Source organism: Antrostomus carolinensis, unplaced genomic scaffold, assembly GCF_000700745.2.
Source record: "Antrostomus carolinensis isolate BGI_N321 unplaced genomic scaffold, ASM70074v2 scaffold12711, whole genome shotgun sequence".
NCBI classification, from domain to species: domain Eukaryota; kingdom Metazoa; phylum Chordata; class Aves; order Caprimulgiformes; family Caprimulgidae; genus Antrostomus; species Antrostomus carolinensis.
This window is the reverse complement of record NW_010296383.1, coordinates 8498-30350: the sequence shown is the minus strand read 5'-3', so window position 1 is coordinate 30350 and position 21853 is coordinate 8498. Positions and strand designations below refer to the sequence as shown.

Here is a 21853-nt window from a genome sequence, read left to right as displayed (position 1 = left end):
CCGCGATTGGCTGCTCCTGACGGGACTTGACTCTGGATTTCCAGAGGCATTTATTGCTCATGGGCCCAGCCTAGGCTGGGATGTCTCCTCCTTGGAGCCAGGGGAGATTTTGCAAAGCTTCTCACAGGGTGGCCCCTTCCCACACTACCAAAAACACCCCCACACACACACAAACCCAACACAGTGGGTCACAGGGGCTCGTGTGTCTGCAGATCCAGCAGCTGGAGCAGGTGACGGTGGGTATGTTAATGTGTGGCAAATATTAAGCCAGACTGGGCAGTGAGTAGGATAATTGGTGTGGGAGCCAGATATATGTGTTTCTGTGAGTGAGAAACTGATTTCATATTAGAAATACATTTATGAATCTATCAGCGATAAAGCAGGAATTTTAAGGTAAACATAGTTCTTTTAATACATTTCACCTGCCTGCAGAGACAGCACTGTCCCAGACACCATTTAAAGTCCATAATCCCTGGGGTGACATACTGAAAAAGGGTAACTTTGATACATTAAGAATTATCCATTGATAAAAAGCAGTGCTAAAATCAGGATGTAGTCACTGCAGTGGTGGAATTCATAGCTGCATCTACCCCCATCAGTTTCCCCTTATTCTGCATTGGAAGAGTTAAGCATTTTAAGAGAGGATTGTTTTTGAATTAGATCTGAATTCCGTCTACATTTTTACTGGGAACGAATGATATACAACATATTACAAGCTTTATTGTCTAGCAAGCAATGAATTGACTTCAATGAATTGAAGTCAATATAAGAGAGGCAAGGGTCAAGCCAGGAGATGGGGGGAACCATCTATCCAGTAGGAAAAGGCACGATATTTCAATGGATGGTTGGTTGTTTAACTGTATTCTCAGTCATCCACAGTTATGTATGAAATATACTTGGAAGAAAAAAATATTGACATTATAGTGCAATGGCCATGCCCCCTCCCTGCCAGGCACACATCTGGTTGCACAAGTCTAGTTAATATGTTATTTATGCAAAATGGAAGAGCTTCAAGGAGAAGTGTCTGAAAGAGATTTATCTGGTGGTAGGAGATTTGAATTGAGTTCTATGTTTTGGATCCAGAAAAGGCAGATATCCACTCCCCAGGTGGATGCCCAAACAACACACAGGTATGAAAGAAACTGCTCTGAAAAAAATGTCAGAAATGTTTGCAATTGTTATTTCATTGTCACTATTCTCTCTTACACTGTTCATCATTGCTCCAGGCTTTCAAAATACAACAGTGAACTCTGAAACATGTCCCTTTGGAGCAGCCAGGATCAGTCTCTTCTCAGAAGAAACTGGCAACACTGATTAATGTCCAGCACTATCCAAGTCAGGAGGACTATATGCAAGCTACTGAAAGCTATAAAAATGCATTAACATATACTCCAACAGATAGCAAAGTAAGTATTTTTTAAAATGTCAATCAACATCTCATTCACAGTATCTATATACAAGGTAAGGGAGAGAACTTGTTCTGTTAGTGTGTTCTCAAAAATGTAGAAAAGGAAATATTTATTGATTTTTTCAAAACCGTAGAATTATCATGGGTGAATTCTTAAATCATATTTCTGACATATGAATGGAATAAGAGCCAAAAAGAAACACAATCACAAAAAAGGAAATACAGTCATGTTAGACATTTTTGTACTTACTTATCCATTGAATAAAATGTATCCAATTGAAAAAATATTTAAAAATTCACGTGTAATAAAGTAAATCATCAGAAGAGAGTGTCACATTACAAATATAAAAATCAGGTCACGCTTATAACAAAGAAAATTGCTCAGGTATGGTTTTCTACTTGCAGTAAAAGCAAGTCTTTAAAGCCCATAAAGTATTGGTTTGGAAAAACTCCCGTTTACATTTGTGAGTGCTTGATTCTCAGGGCCATTAACTGGCAGAAAATAGCATTGAATTAGATCTGAATTCCGTCTACATTTTTACTGGGAACGAATGATATACAACATATTACAAGCTTTATTGTCTAGCAAGCACATGCAGCTTCATTTAACTAGAACTGCTATTTACATTTTTCCAGGATTACACTGATTTTCAAAGAGTGGCCATATTATTATCATTTGTGTTTGGCTTCCACCATGTTTCCTCTGGTTGTTTATTCGTAATAGAAATAATGTTAGCCTTGTCACTTCAGATAATTAATGATGCACAAGAAAAATCAGTAGAGAATATCCTTTGCTGATTATTCATAATTACTCGGATACTGCAATAGTTGTGCTAATGAGAAAATCTATCTTTGATTTCATTATAAAAGTAGATTGAAACTGTGTTGGAACAATTGGTCTACTCTGTTTCTGCCTTCTACAGTAGAACTCAGTAAAGAGAAAATAAGAGACTCTTGACACTTATTAAAATTGTTATCTAAATACTTCATATTTAATTGCTTCTTATTTTCTCACATGATACTGAAGTTGGCTTATTTTAATTTGGGATGGTTGATTGTCAGGATCCAATAACTTTTCCCAGTCTCCACACCAGCACACTATTTTTACATGAAAGTACTAATAATGAAATTGCTACCGTAATTTGTTGGCATCACAAATTTTTTTCCAGAAAGAGTCACAGAAAAGGAGTGAAGTAGTAGAATGATGAAAATCAGAGATCTGTATCCCCCAATACAGTCTCTATAGGACAGAAAAAATATTCACTCTATACACATGTATGAAGATAGAAGAAATGTTTGATTTTTATGGGTAATTGTATGCCAAAGTGGTGATATTGATCCATCCATTGCAGTGTGACACCAAATGATGGGTTTCGGCCTCTCTCTTCCTAAAAAGGGGAAATGTCCCCCATGCTTTTCAGTATGGTAATTATTAGTTATTTTATTATGTATTCTGATAATATTTAATAGAAATAAATTTGGAATATTGTTTAATAACAGTTCATATGTAGGGCTTTTTATTTGTGCATCTCCTTTTATCTTTACAAGTTTTTATCTTCTAGATGATGGCAGATCTCATGTTCAGGAAGCAGAAGTATGAACAAGCAATAAACCTTTGCCAGAATGTTATGGAAAAATTTCCAGGTAAATAATTTTAAATAAGCTTGAAAATTCTGTGTTTGTTCAGATTTCTGCTCTAAGTTTTAAAAAACTAACTCATGAAAATGTGAAAACTCTGTTTTCTTAATTTCACCTGAAAATTTTTCCCTTCTGAGTAAGATCCAGGATTCCTCAGGACTTTCTGTAGTGTTACGTGCAGAATATGAATAGATCTGAAGTTTTCTGGAAGAGCTTCTACTTCAAGAAGCTGGAAGTGTTAGCAGCATCTGAATTCTTTTTGGCTCTGTCGCTCTGCCCTTATTTCTTTTAAAAACCTTACTCACTTCCCAAGAGATACACGATATTGCTGTATCTTATTAGTTATACCCCACAAAATAAAACAAAAAAATTCAGTATTATTTAAGTCAATATTTAAATTTTGCCAGATTTGAAAGCAAATGAATTATTGTAAGGTAAAGATAAAATGTATATTATCACTTTATAATTTTTAGGTAACTTTTCAACCCTGAAAAGATTAGTTGATTTGCTGAGAAGAAGTGGTAACCTTGATAAAACTACGTTTTTCTTTGCAATGATGAAGAAACATGATTATTTTTGGAACCTGGATATAACTACTGCAAAGGACTCTGGTGCTGGTAAGGCATGCAAAGGAATATTTGTGGATTTTGGATTTTCAGAGCAGTGCTGCAGAACCTGTGCACAGTTCATGTGACTGCTTTAAAGCTCAGTTTTTTAAATGTTATTTCTTCATGTGCACAGAAATGAAACGAGTGTTTTCAGATTTGCTTGTAAGTTAGAATTGGTAAAAGAGAAACTCTCTGCTGCAGAGAGCTTTGGCTGGAACTCAGGAAAAACAGAGAGCTTTGGCTGGAACTCAGGAAAAAAAAAAAAAAAGAGAATTTATAACCTTTGGAATAGGGGGCAGGTAACTCAGGAGGACTACAAAGATGTCGTGAGGGTATGCAGGGAGAAAATTAGAAGGGCCAAAGACCAGCTAGAACTTAATCTGGCTACTGCTGTAAAAGACAACCAAAAATGTTTCTATAAATACATTAGCAGCAAAAGGTGGGCTAAGGAGAATCTCCATCCTTCATTGGATGCAGGGGCAAACATAGTGACAAAGGATGAGGAAAAGGCTGAGGTCCTTATTGCCTTCTTTGCCTCTGTCTTTAATAATAAGCCCAGTTGTTCTCTGGGTACCCAACCCCCCGGGCTGGAAGACAAGGATGGGGAGCAGAATGAAGCCTCCATAATCCAAGGGGAAATGGTTAGTGACCTGCTACACCACTTAGACACACACAAGTCTATGGGGCCAGATGGGATCCACCCAAGGGTACTGATGGAGTTGGTGAAGTGCTCACCAAGCCACTTTCCATCATTTGTAAGCAGCCCTGGCTAACCGAGGAGGTCCCAGTGGACTCAAAGTCCTTTTCCTTGAATTTCTCAGGGCAGAAAGGAGATTCCAATTAGAACCTTCTTCTGTTACAGGTGAACATCTTACCCAGAAATATCAAAACCCACCTCAATATAGTTCAAGGGCAAGGTTCCTAATAGCTATTTGCTAGGATTAAAGAATAGAGAAGGCTGGGAAACCACTGCAAATTTAAGGAACTTGAACATAGTAATTCAGAAACTGGTGTTTGTTGTTGGAAATCCACATTAGGAAGACTTCCTATCTTCTTGTCTTAGTCAGGTTGAATTATGTTTGTTTACCATGGGTCAGAACTGTGTCTAGTGGAGAGCTCTATGGCTCAGTTGCTTTGCAGCATCCAGATTTTTCAAAAAGGTGATATTACTTGTCACATACTTGCAGGTGAAAAGATTAATTGCTTCCCTTAGCATCAGCAGCAGGCTGACACAGGAGGCATCTGGACAGAGTTTCAGATGACAAAAAAATTCATTCTGAGTCTATTAGTAAATCAAATGTGTGGTACCCACTGTTTATTCCTGAGTCCAACTGACAAGACATGTCTCACATGCATGTGATTAAACTCTTTCATATCTAAACCAGACTGTGTGCAACCCAATTGCCTATTGGAACTGTTCCTGGCCCATATTATGCACTAAAATGTGACCAAGTATTGTCTGAGACTGTGGTGGCTGACATGGAGCAAAACCACACCAGGAATTGTGCAAACAGTTTCACAATGTAGACAGCAGAAGGAAATGACAAGCTCTTAGCTCTGGTGCAGTGAAGTTCTTGGCATAGAAGGAGCTCTGGGTCTGAAGATAAATGTAGAAAAGTTCTCTTTGAGACAATTAAAGCTCTGGAGTTCTGGCTTTGACTTGGGCTCGGTGATACTGAAGATGCAGAGCATGGAGGTGGTCAGTATACCTGATCATCAGTTGATCAGCACGAATGTCACTTCTGTAGAAAGTATGGGGTCTTCTTTACCAATGGCAAACATCTCAAAATGCCTTTCAAATTATCTTTGCTACCCTAGTTAGTAGTCACAGTTGCCTCCTTGCCTGGTTGGAAGGTTCATCCCAGTGATCTGAAAGCTCAAAGTTTGCCATGCTCTTGGGAATATCTCGAAGCCCTACATTAAGAATATCCATCAACTGCACATAGTAACAGGTAAAACCACTGCTATAATATCAGTAAACAAGACACTGCAAGGTTCTCCTCTTCTTCACCAGCAAGCATGTAGCATCAAGTTTATCGGTGACTGACTTGCCAAGAGCTTAAAACATCCTAGAGATTGTGCTAATTTATAGCTGATGGCCATGAAATGGGGAGTGGGGAAAGAAGGGATGGGAAATTGTATCCTAAACAACATAGCTCAAGCAGGGACCAAGAGCAAGGGCTTGAGCAGCAGGCCCGATGGGTACGGCCTCAGATAAAGCTTCTGAGTTGGTTTGTTTTTTTTTCTCATTTATCATTTTCTCACAATGTAGCAGTTTTCCACAAAAGTATGATTCAAGGTTGCAGCTCCACTGTGTCAGAGCTGACCCTGAACACAGGCAGCTGACCATGCAGGGGATGTGAGGACAGGGTTGCATCACCTGCTGGCACACTCAGAACCCTTGCCAAGTGGGGTTTGCTGGTAGAGATTCATCTGATCCTCCTTTGGCTAAGGACCTTCTTCTGGTTTGAGGGTATCCAATGAGTCCAAGAGCCCTGCCCTTCCTTCCAGATCTTCTGGTACCTGTTTTAGGCCAGACTTGCCATCCCAGGCTCTGTTATCCTTGTTTAATGGTGCTGGTTGTCCTTCTGGATGAGAGCACACCTGCAACTTCTCAGCAAGATAAATTCTGATCCTCACTCAAAAATTGCTTCGCTGTGCATCCAAGTACACGTTCTTCAACTGCTGTCATGTTAGATGCTTTTGTCAGTTTGGCTGAAATACCAGGCACTGCAAACATGGTTAACTGAAGCTAAACTAGATGGGCACCTCCGCCAACCAGCTGTGAATACTTAGCCACCACCTCGACATCCACAAGTGGAAGCATTCAGCCTTTTTCTCCTCTTTATGTCGAGATTCCTGAAATTGGCTGAAATTCTATTCTTTGAGTTATGTTTTTGTATGTATATTCTTACATCTTTTGCTTTGAGGACACATTTTTCCAGAAATTCTGATGTTGAGAGAAACAGATATTGTAGAGCGTGTGCCTTTCTTTTTACACCAGCATGAATGACATGAGAAAGAAGGGAAAATAGAGGAGGGTGATTTATAGGTATCCCCTGTGCGTACTACTAAGTTAAAAAAAAAATCAGTTTTGAGTGTGTGAACATACATATAGGAAAAGCACGAATGTACATATTGACAACATATTTAGAATTAGATATAGAATATTAATATCTAACCATTCTTTGTTTAACATCTTTTCATTTTAAAAATAGAGGAAGATGTAACCTTTAGAGAAGGCTTCAGGGAGATAGAGAAGGCTCCGGGGAGATCTTATAGCAGCCTTCCAATACCTGAAGGTGCCTACAAGAAAGCTGGGGAAGGAATTTTCATAAGGGCAGTTAATGACAGAACAAGGGGAAATGGGTTTAAGCTGAAAGAGGGGAGGTTTAGATTAGATATTGGGAAGAGTTCTTCACTGTGAGGGTGGTCAGATGCTGGAAGAGGTTGCCCAAGGAAGTTGTGGATGCCCCCTCCCTGGAAGTGTTGAAGGCCAGGCTGGATGAGGCTTTGAGCAACCTGGTCTAGTGGAAGGTGTCCCTGCTGATGGCAGGGGGGTTGGAACTGGATGATCTTTAAGGTCCCTTCCAACCCAAACCGTTCTGTGATTCTATGATTCTATGAAAACTTCCATGCTTGCAAGACCTGGAGTAGGATTAAATTAGCTGTAGAACAGGTATGCAAATAGTAGCTGTTTAAGGTGATTAATTTATAGTCTGGGAAACAGTTTGACTTATGAGATATTTAGAAAAACAATTGTGTAATCACTCTGTTTACATATGCGGTAGTTAGAATTTATAGACAAAGATGCATACTGCTTTGTATTAGTTCTTGTTTGAGAAGTTAGGAAATACTATGTAGAATGTAATGTTAACAGAAATCTAAATAAGAAGGAGGAAGCGGCGCAACAGGGTGTAAGAACAGCAGAAAAATTATTAAAAGAGTTCTGTCCTTGTTTGCAAGAGAACCCAGATCAGCTAAAGGTGTTACAGAAGTACTGTTTAATGGCTACTACAGACATATGTAATGTAGAAAAAACTCTCAGCATACTTGTAGAAATGGAAAAAAATAGGTAAAAAATTCTTTAGATCTTTTCATACACATTCCTTCCTGTTATAAATTGCTAATAGACTCCTGCCTTGCTTTTTTACCTGTTTTTTCTCTACAATTAATAGCATTTTCTTCTTGACTTTAAATGTTTTGAAATTAAATTAATAAGCATATTAAAATACTTATATATAAATGTGTTTACTACTTTTTTCCATGTTGAGTAAGGACTAAAAGAGACAGAATGTGGTCTATTTATCTTGTACTTTTTCCTCTTTACTTAAGGTCAAAGTGAACTTTTCCAGTAAACACACTGGGTGAGATTCTGATGTCATTACTATTAAACTTTCCAATTTATTTCAGTGGAGGTAAGAGTACCAGTATTCACAAGGTTTCATAGACTAATTATTCTAAAGGTTATTCGTACAGGTTATTTGCTTGTAGAAAATCACACCCATAACTCTTAAAGAGTTACAAAAACTGTAGATTTCAGTAAACTGCTTTCTAGCCCAACAGTTACTTAAAAAAAAGAGATAAAAGATTATGTACTGAATGTTCTGCAGAACCTGGAGGCAAGATCAAGTTACTATGCTGTTAAAAGTAAATAAATAGGACATTATTTCTTAAGACTTATTCTTTTAGTTCTGTGTGGAGCATAAATAATTTGAACTATTGAAGTTTTACTCCTTTTCGAAGATTTTCAATATAGTCAAATCAATATTGGGAAATAGCAGTGTGAAACTACAACTAGCTGGACACTATGGTCCTGATCCAGCAAAATATTTAATTACATACTTTCCCTGCACAAATATGTATACTTAATGATTTGAAGAGAGCTATATGAATGCTCAAAACTAATCCTCAATCATTAAATGTATTAAAGCAGGTAACATGTTTTACTACTTAAAGGAGCCCTTTGACCTTGATTTGATTAGCAGTGTTTGAATAATTAAGAGTTGAATCATCCAAATTCTTCATCCTGCACTGAGGAAACCTGTTGTCACATTGACAGCACCCAACTGTAAAAGGTTATTCCAGGAAATTCTGTCTTTGCCTGTAACACAGGAGATGAATTTCCTTTCGTAGCTCTTGTGCTCAATGTTCATACAAACTGAGAAGCTTTTACAGATGTTTTAATTATAACAACTTTTGATTCATGTATTCCATCCAGTTTGTCAATAATAGAGATTTCACATATAAATTTCTCTATATTATGAGAACCTAGGAACCTGTCCGTAGGAATTCAGGTGCAAGAGAAAGATAAAAGTGTAGATATATGTTCAGTGGTTTTTAATGGTATATTGGGTGTTTACTATAAATGGCAATACTGAGGTTTATTTCACAATCTGTTAAAAACCTCTTTGGTTTTGCATTGTCTTTTTGTAATACGACAGTGCAACATGTGATAAGATCACTAACATATGAAGGGAGATTGCTGTAATTCATGTAATTTATATTTTCTTATAAGGAAAGCATTCAAATTCTTTTGACAATGACCCAAGACTATGTGATACTTAAAGCAGACTGCCAAGGCCAGAATTTAACCAAAACAATTAGGAAAAATAAACTGGACGTTGTCAGATGCTGAAGAGTCAGAAAGAAGTGGGGTGTTAGTTGTTGTTACTCCCAGTTCATTCATCCTTATTTACTGGTTTACTCTCCAAATAAAACGTTTACTGGAGCAGTACTGTGTAGTCCCCAGGACCTGTGCCAGCATCTGCGCTCCTTTCCCATGAGTGCCATTGCTGGGGACATGTTAGCCCTCATTTCCCAGCCCTGGGTAGTGTGAACCTACCACGTGTTCCACACTTTACTTGCAGACTGGATAAGGAGATGCAAAAGAGCTTATTACCTAGCAAATTTCTTTCCTTGAAGCTCTGTTCTTGAGGCTTTCCTAACACAACATACACATTAATCCAAATAAAATGTCCAGATGGAAAAAAAATTGTACCACAGGTCACAAGTTCATTATCTTAATGTTTTCTTATCTTATCCTCTTTCAGCTCTAAATCTGTCATTATATCAGTTCCGAAGTGTTATTTTAATCCCAGATTAACCTCAAGTAACTATACAGGTGCTAAACAACTATTTTTCCTACATCTCTTGAAGGTTTCAAACTTGCTTTACCTAAAGGATAAGAGATATGTGGAGGTGACAGAAGTTTGTCATGATGTAAGTCATTCAAAAGACTTTGAACTACATCACAAGATAAATATTTTTTGATTTATTATTAACTGGATTTTTTTAAACTCTCTCTAAGTTATCCAAAGATTCAAGAAGATTTTAGAAAAGGCACAAGCAGCAATGAAACCCTAAAAATACGATCTTGTTACAAAATGGTTAGATATTAGGGTGTCATTAAACACTAGAAATAAAAAAAAAGTGCAGTAAATATGTATTTTAGACTTTTTAATCAACATAAAATTAAAGTTTTCATTTTTTGAAGAATCGCATGGGAAGACAACTGTTCAGGGAAAAACTAAGAAGACTCAGACATGAACACTAAAATCTGTGTGTGTTCAGCAAGGGAGAGTTTTAGGTTTTCCAACAGGGGACATTGCATTTATCATAGCCATATTATAAAAATGATTCATTTGAAAAGACAGTGAATATCAGACCCTCTCTTTTGCAGCCACTTACATTATTTTTTCAGACTAAAAGAACCCTCAAGTGTCAGTAAATTGGATTCATCCATTTTAAACATCCTTCACCTGCCCGGATAGTGCAGAAAGGTTTTAAATAAAACCAATAAGACAGTCATATGCAGTAGTCTGTGTTAAGGACATTGTAAGACCTGCCATCTCCAGCAGCCTCCAGGACCCAGGATTTCTCCAGCCCAGCTGCTGGAGCCCTGTCCTGTGTGCCCAATGGGAACACTGGGCCCTTGTACCTGCTGGATGATCTCCTACTTGCCAGCTAGTCCAGCTTGCTTGTCCTGCACATCATCCTTGAATACCCCAAATCCTCAAGCTCATCTTTTATTTTCTTATCAGTAACTCTGTCCAGGTTAACTCTCAACAAAGCTCAGCCTGTAGCTCCTTGGTGGCCCATGAGTTATTGTTTGGAGACTTTTGGTCTTAATCATCATCTTAGTTATCCCTTGTCTACCAGTTTCATGCCTCTGTGTTTTGTTTGTCCCTTTCCCTTTTACTTGTTATCCCCTCTGAACTAAAAAGGTCCTTGATCTTATAACTTTAATTAAGCAGAGGCTATCACATTCCATGTACCCTACACAACCTGCATATCAACCTTCTTTAAAAGTCACTTTCAGAGTAGAGTTTATGGGTACATTATAACTTGCCTGCACTTCAGCTGTCTAATAAATTTATCAGGTAGCATTTTTTATGTATGTGTACATCACAGTGTACACTAACTCTAGTGTTACTCAGTCACTTGCCCTTTCCATCAAACATCATCATGTCAAACATCAGTAAATATTAGTTAAAAGTGTATATTTCATTAAAACAACCTTAAATTTAATAAACATTTTTATCATTAAAGTGAATATACAGGCATTACCTCATGTCATTTTACATTTCCAGTGTTGAAATGTGAAGTTTTCTCCCTTATTAGTTTTATGTTTCCTTCTTCAAATTTCTTTTGAGTCAGATATATATTTAAATGAACCTCCAAAGATATGCTTCTGGATACAAAGATAAATGGTGTGGTCTGATAAATTAAGTATTTCATATCATGCTTAGCTTTTTACAGCTTGATAGTACTCATACTGAAATAAAGGCTTCAACCTGTAACAATAAAGAGGAGGAAATAGTGAAGCCATTTATCCCTTTATCCATTTATTGATCATTAAGGCCACTGCAGTATATTTATTAAGAATTGTACATTAGATCAAAGTTTTGTCAGTATTTTCTGGGTAGTGTATCCATAGACTTTTTTACTTATGTAATAGAAGGATTTCCACTCATGTTGTCCTAACTTGTTGCCAAATGATGATAAACTAGGAATTTTTGGGGGGGTTTATTAGTGTGTCAGTCAACTCAAACTCAGGGATGAAAGAGAAGGAATATAGAGAAAAAATAATGAAAATGTAAATACTCTTTATGCCTTAGAAGGAATCTTCTCTAGTCTGTCTTAACACATTTAAAACCATCTCTGTTGAGAAGAGGAGCATGTGCTTTACATTAGCACATACTTTACAATGTGCTTTATACAATCCTGAATAGGGATGTTATGTTGAATTGATGCTGTACAGAAGGAGGGGAACCTTGGCATTTGCACTGCAGAAATAAAACTAAGGCTTTCCTTTCTAGAGACATAGTCAATAAATAAAGATATATGTAGGGCTGAACTATGTCATGCCAAAGATCCATCCAGCCAATAGCCTAGTGACAGTGGCCGGTAGCAGATGCTTAGGAAAGGTGTGTAAGAGCAGAGCAGACAGAAAATTGCATAGTAAACCTACACAGTAAACTCTTCTGATATCTGGAAGTCAGTTTGTGCTCTAGGGCCCCCCTGAAAATGACAATATCCTCATCTTTGTGCTCAGCAGCTCCCAATGGATCCCATCAAGTCCACCCAAATCTCTTTAGTTGCTTGTACAGTCCTGGAATCTTTCCCCACCACCCATCCTATTCCTCACAACCTCCCTTATCCTTTCTGTCACTTCTGAAATAATCTATTCACCCATAAAATGCTGCTGTCATCAAAATATTTAATGCTGATGCTCTGAGAACAAGGATGAAAAGACTATATACTAATTAACTGAACAGTGCTAGAGCACCAACTCAGACATTGTCCTGCTTTTTCTGTACAGTTAAATCTTAGCCCAGTCCAGCAAGACAGTGGTTTTCACCAGCCCATGCTCCTCACAGCAGCTTTTTTGCAAGGTTTGGAAAGTTAATACGGATGAGAGACCATGCTCCATAGGCAGCATGGGTGAGATCTCTCTGTTTTAAAGAGTTTTGCTATGTGGACATAAACAGGGCCACTTGAGTTGGCTTTGTGATGTGAAAGATGTCCCATTTTGTTTACTAATAAAGACTTGAAGTAGAGAAATTCATTTTTGCCTACACTTGTGAGAAGTCCTGAGATGGCTCTGGCTTGAGATGGTCCTTCAAAGAGGAAGAGTCCTGTACTTTAATTCCAGGACCGTTCATGTTCTGAAACAAACTTCATAGCCCTGGGAGGGTTATGGGCCTCTGGGATTTAGCAGTAGATGAGATGTTGTGTCTTGGATGGCAGCTTTAGACTTCAGTATCTCAAGCCAAGCTTCACAATTGGAGCTCCATGGTAATGCTGCGATACCAAAAACTAATCAGCCTTTTCATTGCCATTAATGCTAATCTCCATGCTTTTTAATTTCCTTCCCTTACAGGTAAAGTCCTAATTCATATCTTCAAGTTTTTTCACACTGGCAAGGGCTTGTACATGGAACAGCTTCTCAGTCCCCATGCTCAAACTCCACTCTCTCTATTTACATATGTTCTGTAGGTTCACCTCTTCCACAAATCATGTATGCAGAGCCCAGAGCAAAACACACAGTCCTTCAAGAGCTCTACACTAAAACAATGCCTGCAGTGGAGGAATTCTGAAAACAGCTGTAATTCATCCTCCTCAATGTAATTTATTTCTCCTTTGAGCATTACATCACAGCCCAACATCAAAGCCACTCAGCTGCACAATGAGTATGATACCATGTGCATTGTTGTAGAGTACAGATTATGGACAAACAATTACTCAAGCTAAATGGCATCATATCCAAAAAAAGAATAAACACTCAACAATGTTCTTCAACAAAATTGTACGTAGGGAATACATAGAGTCCTTGGAAAAATAAATTAGCAACAGAAAATGAGTGAATTTGTCAGGTCTAACAACAATGATGAATCTAGTGAAAGAGAGTGAAGAGACTGTTTGGCTTGGAGTCCGCTTTCTGACCTCCTAGTCAAAACTAACTGGAAGCTAAAAATTATCTGTGATGTAAGGGGGAAAAAGTGTTCAATGACTTAAGGTCTCAGTGCTGAAATATCACACTGATCTTTTTATGGCTTCCAGTAAAATGAAAAAGATTTGTTAAAGAGGATTGTTGAGATGATATGGGAAAGGTCCTGGTCCTACTGTATCCATTCCATGCACATTGGATCCCATTAGCATACCTGGGTGGAGGACCCTTGCTATCTTCTCCAGTTCATTTCCTCAACTCTTCCATTTTTACTTGAAAACTGATCTGTGACTGCAGTTCAATCTCAAGATGAGCTTTACTTCCCATCTGTTGATGGCCTGTCTTTCCCAAGAGGATTTCCCTGATCATGGAAACAAGTCTCTGAGTTTCCACCAGCTACAGACATTTCTTGTTTTCTTCCTCCCTGGACATGTAAAGCAGGGCTGTATTTTACATTTAACTGAAGAACACCTGCTATGCTCCCAGATAGATGCCTTAAACCATTAAAGGGATATAAATCATGGTGCTCCACAAGTATAAAAAAGCAAAACATACTCCCCCCTAGAAGAAAGTTATCCATTACAAAGGCTTCTACATTTTCTTCTGAAGTGCTACATCAAGGCCACTGTCAAAGGTGGGATGCAGGTCTTGGCAATATTGCCTGGTGCCTCCCCTACCTACTACCTGTCCCAAACTGCTGGAAAGCAGCTTGGCAGAAAAGGACCTGGGGGTCCTGGTGGACACCACGTTGAAGATGAGCCAGCAGTGTGCCATTGCCACAAAGAAGGTGAATGGTATCCTGGGCTGCATTATGCGAAGCATGGCCAACAGTTTGAGGGAGCTGATAATTCCCCTCTACTGAGCACTGGAGAGACCACACCTGGAACACTGGGTCCAGTTCTGGGCTCACCAGTACCAGACAGACAGGGACATATTGGAAAGAGTCCAGCAAAGGACCACAAAGATGATTAAGGGACTGGAGCACCTCTCCCATGAGGAAAGGCTGAGAGAGCTGGGACTGTTGGAGAAGGGTCAGGGAGCATCTCATCAATGTGTATAAATATCTGAAGAGAGGGTGAAAAGAAGATGGAGCCTGGCTCTTCTCAGTAGTGCCCAGTAGCAGGACCTGAGGACATAGAATCATAGTATCATAGAATCATTTTGGTTGGAAAAGACCTTTGAGATCATCAAGTCCAACCATAAACCTAACTCTGCCAAGTCCACCACTAAACCACATCTACACTTCTTTTAAATACCTCCAGGGATGGTGACTCAACCCTTCCCTGGGCAACCTGTTCCAATACTTGAAAACCCTTTCAGTGAAGAATTTTTTCCTAATATCCAATCTAAACCTCCCCTGGTGCAACTTGAGGCCATTTCGTCTTGTCTTGTCCTTTCAAGTAGTTGTAGAGAGTGAGAAGGTCCCCCCTGAGCCCCCTTTTCTCCAGACTAGACAACCCCAGTTCTTTCAGCCACTCCTCATAAGACTTGTGCTCTAGACCCTTCACCAGCTTTGTTGCCCTTCTCTGGGTAACCTCCAGTACCTCATTGTCTACAAACTGAAACATAGGTTGTTCCCTTTGAACACCAGGAAACCATTTTCTACTGTGAGGGTGCCTGGGCACTGGCACAAGTTGTTCAGAGACATTGTGGAGTCTCCATCCTTGGAGATATTCAAAAGCTGTCTGGACATGGTCCTGGGCAACTGGCTCTAGGTAGCCCTGCTTGAACACTGGGGTTGGACCAGATGGCCTCCAGAGGTCCCTTCCAACCTCAACCATTCTGTGATTATGGGACCTTTTCCATTCCTCTGAGATAACCCAGGTTTTCCAGCTGCAGCATCCCCTTGGCCATAGCCCAGCTCCCTACCTCTCTACCTGCCACTGAGTGCCAGCATTTTGGGTCAGGCAGATGAAAACTCATTCAGCAGGGAGGAGGGAGCAGAAAAGGATCCTAAAAAAAGGATCAGCATGTCCAGCCAAGGTCAGTTTAACACGTCCAGCCAAAGTTCAACCACCCTCAGTGGTCATGCTTCTCCCTGTTTGCTGTTGCTCTTTTTATTTAGTTGGCAGAAACCAGTTCCTGTCACATGGACAGCAGACAGCTGGACTGACAGAAGTTTCTTACAAGGGAACACAACATGTGCATCAACCATTGCGTCTGAAGTGTCGGCTTCTTGAGCCTGGGTTTGCACTGCTTTGTTTTTGATTTGATCTGAGACCGCTCCAAATTCACCAGGTCTTTTTCTGCATCCTGGGCCTGTGGGAACTACGCAGTGTGGAGGTGTTTGGATAACCTTGGGCTCTGCCTTGAACAGTTCACTGCTCCCTCTTTTTTTCCACATTGAGAACATTTTTAATCAGTTTAATGAGTTATGAGTATAGATAAATTGTATTAATCACAAATTTAGACACAGCTTCTTATCAAATGTTTTAGTATAAAACGATTTTTTCTTGGAAAAATACTACCGCTTCGTTAAAGATGCTTCAATATCTGGTTCTTCTTAGTTGCCTGGGTAAGTTGCAGTTGAAGTATTTGAGCTGGGAAAGGGTGAAGCTCTCAACATCTTAAGTGGTGTAGGTTAGAGCATAACAATTTTTTCTCTGCAGTTACTGTGCTAGGGCAAAACCTAATGTGAACACAGTTATTCTGGCTGGAAGGTTTTCTCTGTATTGTGAGAACAAGATCTCCATGAGAAAGATCTGGTAGTTTTCTGAGGAAGGGGAAACCTACATCCCAAAAGAAAGGGCATTTAGGTTGGTACACAATTTCCTGGTAGTTAGGGTGGGGTTGTAGGGAGTAGGGGAAACAAGTCAATTTATCATAGAATCATAGAATCATGGAATGGTTTGGGTTGGAAGGAACCATCAAAGGTCATCTAGTCCAACCCACCTGCAGTGAGCAGGGACATCTTCAACTAGATCAGGTTGCTCAGAGCCCCATCCAACCTGACCTTGAGTGTTTTCAGGGACGGGGCTTCTACCACCTCTCTGGGCAACCTGGGCCAGTGTTGCACCACCCTTATTGTAAAAAATTTCTTCCTTATATCTAGTCTGAATCGGTCCTCTTTTACTTTAAAACCATTACTCCTTGTCCTATTGCTACAGGCACTGATAAAAGTTTGTCTCCAGCTTTCTTACAGGCCCCCTTTAGGTATTGAAAGGCCACAATAAGGTCCCCCAAGAGCCTTCTCTTCTCCAGGCTGAGCAGCCCCAACTCTCTCAGCCTGTCCTCATAGCAGAGGTGCTCCAGCCCTCGGATCACTCTTGTGGCTCTCCTCTGGACTCACTCCAACAGGTTCATGTCTCATTTATATGAGAGCTTTGCATCTTGAAGCCTGTTTGTGGTATTTTTTAACCATGGAGGCTTTAAGGCTCCAGGATGGAGTAATCATGTGCAAGTCTCAATCACTTGATCTTTCAGACTTGTTTAGCTGGTAGTAACACGTGATGACTGATCTCTTTTTTGGTGTGGTTAAGGGCAATCTCTGGAAGTCCCCTAAGGGGTACTCTTCAGAAGGATGTGCTGACGGGGTGAGTGATTGGAGGCCATGAGGCCCAACCAAACAGCTGGAAGTGGCAGGTAATGCTGGTGTCTTATACTTCAAAAAAAGCCTTTTGCTTGAAAAAAAAGTGGGGCTATGACAGTTTGCACTATCCAAAGCCACACACACTGTTTCTACAATGGTATCTCATGGCTTGGGTATAAAATATGGATATAAAATATCACTTCAGATGGCCTATGCTGACTACCCAGGGTACTACTCTCACATCTGCGGTGGAACCCTTATCAGCACCCAATGGGTCATGACTGCAGCCCATTGCCTCAGCATGTGAGCCAGATAAAAAGCATTAAAACTCTTGCTCTGCTCCTCATTCTCACTGCAAGTGGGAGCCAGACCCTTCTCACCCTCTGAGCTCCCCACTGGTGCTGTTCCTTGCACAGCTGGACATCTCCCTGCACACTTAATCAAGGGAACTGGAAAACTCTGTTTGCTTTAGTCTTGATTTTACACATTAATTGTTGACTTCCTGGGCGTGGAAATCAAGCTGACTGCTGATTTGCATAAAAGGAGGTACATTTGCATGAATGTGAGCATTTCTAATGGGTTTACATCCTGAAAAACCTGCACAGAGATGGAAAGATTGAACGAAATACATGTTTTGTAGCTCAGGGGCCGTGTTCTACAATTTGCTCTGCAGCATGTCTAACACACACCACCTAAACAATACACGGTGACACCAATAAGTGAACACTCCTCTTTAATTACTCATGCCTTTAGTGAATGTACTCACAATAAAGTGTAACGAGCTGATCCTTCACAGTCTGTTTCAGATAGATGCAGAGATGCAAAATGGATGTTCTCGTTCAAGATCAAGTTCTATATCAGCTGGTGCTGCACCTTCACTTGCTTCACCAGCAACCCGCAGGCAGCATTTGCCTGATTCAGAAAACCATTTAGCTACAGTCCATTGAAAATCCTCTGGTGAAAAGCGCCTTAGAAATTACTACGGTGGTGGAAGATCTCAGTGGTGCAGGATTTACAGTACAAAAGTAGTGGTGAAGAGTAGTTTTTCCATTAATTATTCTGTAATTTGTTTTCAGGCCACCAGGAGTAACCTACCAAGTGGCTCTGGGTGAGCATGATCTCTTGGAGGTGGATGGCACCGAGTACTATATAGATGTGGATAGAGTCTTCATTCATAATGACTGGAATCTCAATGACATTACCCAAGGGTAATCATTTTGACTATCATCAGATGATTAAATGGTACTTAACACCCTGTCCTGCTAGTGTTTACGTGTATATTCAGTCCAGTTCCCAGTGAGGTTGGATTTGTGGGAAGCACTGGGAGATGATGCAATGAAGGTTTCCCAAATGACCTCCTCTCTTGGAGGTCTTACATGGTGTCTATGTGGATGACCCCAGGCCTGTTTTGCCCAAGACAAAGATCAGGGGGGAAGATGGATCCAGGATGTACAACAGATTCAGGGGCTTGCCAGCAGTCACACCACTACTTTCACCTGATGAAAGGAAGTCAACAAAGAAGTGTCAAGGGACTGTCTTAAATTCCTCCTGGGAGGCATTCTTGTCCACCCAGGGTCCCCTAAAATTCACTCTGAGGTTGGGTGCCTCCAAAGGGGGGGTCTTAGCCCTTTATCGGTCTGTACCATGACCTCTTCTCTCTTAATTGGTAATATTTTCATGTCACCCGTGACAGCTGTAAGGATTAATTAATGATGTTTGGCAAGGTGCCCAAGCCAGAGGCTAGAGACCTGTATAGGTGATAGAATGTGAGTGGGGACATCTGGTTTATGACTAATTCAGGATTTTCAGTAGAGTCATTTACCCGTCTCCCATTTCAGTTATGACATTGCCCTGCTGCACCTCGATTCTCCTGCCTTTGACAATGGGTTTGTTGAACTGGGAGTGCTTCCACCTGAAGGAGAAATTTTGCCCAATAACTATCCCCGCTATATTACCGGATGGGGGCTAGTTAGTGGTAAGTAAGGGGGGAGGAGGAGGGTTGAGGGTCTCACCTGGTTTCAGAGGGACCATCATGCAGGTAAGGCTGCATGAGACAGGGTCCTTCCTCAACCACTGGAGCTCCTGGACCAAAATCTCACCCTTTCTCTGCTAGCAGGTGGCAGCATCACAGAAAGACTGCAGGAGGTGATGCTGCCAGTGGTCAACCATGAGATCTGCTCCCAGGTCAACTGGTGGGGATCTCAAGCAAAAGTCACTATGATCTGTGCAGGTGGAGACGGCGTGTGGTCCGGATGCAGTGTAAGATGTTATTATCAGAGGATTTTCAAGCTCATTTCTTTCTCTTTCCTTCCTATCTGACCTTGCTGTTCCTTCATGTGGGACCTGGTTTTGCCATTTCTCCACCTGCAATAGCTCTCCTACAAATCCTGACCCTGTTGCTGCTTTCTGATGAATATCTTCTAAACCAGCCTGCTCCACATTCCTCCATCTCCCCACAGAGCAGCCAGTAGAGAGAAAACCTCCAGATCCTCAGGGTGCATCTCTCTCCTCTGATTTTAGAGATATTTGCCCTTTCTTCCAGCAGCATGTCCCATTGACCAGACCCTAGGGACTAGGTTGAGACTTTGGCAGTGCCCTCTGCCCTTATCCACAGAATGAAGCTGTGGGGATGTCCTACCACGCCTCCAACGTTGCTGTCATGTTGCACCCTGGGCCAGGCAATGTTCCCCGCTGCTTGTCATAGAATCTTCGCCTCCCCAGCTGCTCTGCTGACATGGACAGTGGAGCTTGCTGCAAGTTTTGGCTACGTCCAACTGCACCATCTGACCCAGGTTAGGTGGAAAAGGAAGATGCTCTGAGGTCCTCTCTATCCAGGTGGCCCCAGCATCAAGGCAAGGAGGTCTGGCATGTAAAGGCAGGGGATACCTGTTACCTCTGCCTCTATTCTCTTCACTACAGAGGTGGCTTCTGGTGATAGCAACCATACAGAGCTCTTAAAAAATAAACACATAACATATTTGATATGTAAATATATTAATATATTATAGAAACATATAGAAATATAACAGGTTATGAATTATACATAGTACAATTATAGGTATAGTATAATTATAGGTCTACATATATTTAGTGTATTTTTTGGTGTGGGTTAGTTATGGCAGAACCTTGTTACAAACTGGATTCTGAGCTAAGCAAGAGCCTTTATCTTCTCATATATTTGAATTCTTTTTCTCCACCTTAACTTCCCTGGACCCTTTGAATATACTTGTTTGAGAAGAAAAAGGGGAGCAGCATTTCCCTTCTACCTGGTTGCTTGTAGCTGGAGAAGTAGAGTGATTTTTCAGCAGAGGTGCTATGCAGGTGGACCTTGCTGGGAAGGGTTGTGTGTGATGCAACGTGCCCTGGACCATTGGCTTGCAATGGTACTGGTAAATTAGGGTTTCAACCCTTCCTGGGGTGTGTATGTGTCTATATGTGCTTGTGTATGTGCAGGTAGACTGAGATAATGGATAGTGGATCTGATCTTTGCAGTACCCTGGGAGGTGCTGGGCAGTCTCTCCTCCCATGCTGCTGGGGAGAAGTCAGCCCTTTGCAAAGAAAGCAGCACAAATTTTTATTTTCATGTTCAGAAAGGTGATTAATTAGTGCTCCTTAATCCTATCCAGTCATTCCTCAACTGATCAGATAATTTGGCTTAATATGTTCCTCTCTTCCCTCTGATCCAGGGGGACTCTGGGGACCCTCTCAGCTGCTACAAAGACATTCACTGGCAAGTCCACGGGATTGTCAGTTTTGGGCTAGTTCCTTACTGTAACACCTACAAGAAGCCAACAGTCTTCACACATGTGTCAGCCTACGTGGACTGGATCTACAGTGTAAGTTGCTCAGTGCCTGCGAGGTAACCTGATGTATCTCCCATGAAGGCAAGGGAGCCCAGAGGAATTTTACAATGCAGGTGGTGAAACACTGGCCCAGGTTGCCCAGAGAGATGGAAACATTCAGGGTCAGGTTGAACAAGGCTCTGAGCAACCTGATCTAGTTGCAGATGTCCCTGCTTACTGCAGGGGGGTTGGACTAGATGATCTTTAAAGGTCCCTTCTAACCCAGACCATTCTATGATTCTGTGATTCTGTGATTCTGTTATTCTATGAATTGGAGTCTTTCATTTATTAAAACCATTAGGAGTTGAACTGGAAGATCTGAGGAGATCTAAAATCAGAGTATTTGGTGCTACTTTTGGTGCAGTCAAACAACTGTAAGGAAGGAGCTGCTGTCTTGGAGCTGAAATGCTCTACTGAGGGCCACAGATAAAATTCAAGACAGGCAGGAGCTGGGCTCTGTGTCCAAAAAATGATCGTCACCATTCACCCAGACAAAACCTTACTGCAGGAAACCACTGAAGGAATTAGTTGGTTAGCGAATGGGAAGTGCAGTAAACATAAAGCATCTCTACCAGCCAAGTCCTGCAGTGCCTCACAGTGCACTCTCAGCTTTACCTTTGAGAATGTGCAACAAGTTCTTAACTCCCAGAAATAAAGTCTGTCAACAAGCAGCAGCTGTTTCCCAGACACAGGGGATGGTTTTGTGGAAAAGCCACTGTAAACCCTGGGATCTGCTGGAAAGAAAGGTGGGAAGAGGGAGGATTTTAAATCACTGCAAGGAAGAGGGAGGCTACAAGTGGTCCATAAACCTTTTTGGATGGGAACATGTTATAGCAGTCCCCTGGCCCAGCTGGGAACAACCCTTCTTCAGAGTAC

The 21853-nt window shown here is 40.8% G+C and overlaps 1 protein-coding gene across 1 annotated transcript; it reads left to right on the top strand.

Moving 5' to 3' along the window:
* Positions 1-17340: 17340 nt before the first annotated feature.
* Positions 17341-20971, top strand: LOC104532936 (chymotrypsin-like elastase family member 1; the record flags this gene model as incomplete). The annotated part of the gene is made up of 5 exons (XM_010178278.1): positions 17341-17438; positions 18212-18343; positions 18974-19110; positions 19249-19394; positions 20822-20971. Coding segments are annotated over exons 1-5 (663 nt in total), but the record flags the coding sequence as incomplete, so codon positions are not given.
* Between the last annotated feature and the right edge of the window lie 882 nt (positions 20972-21853).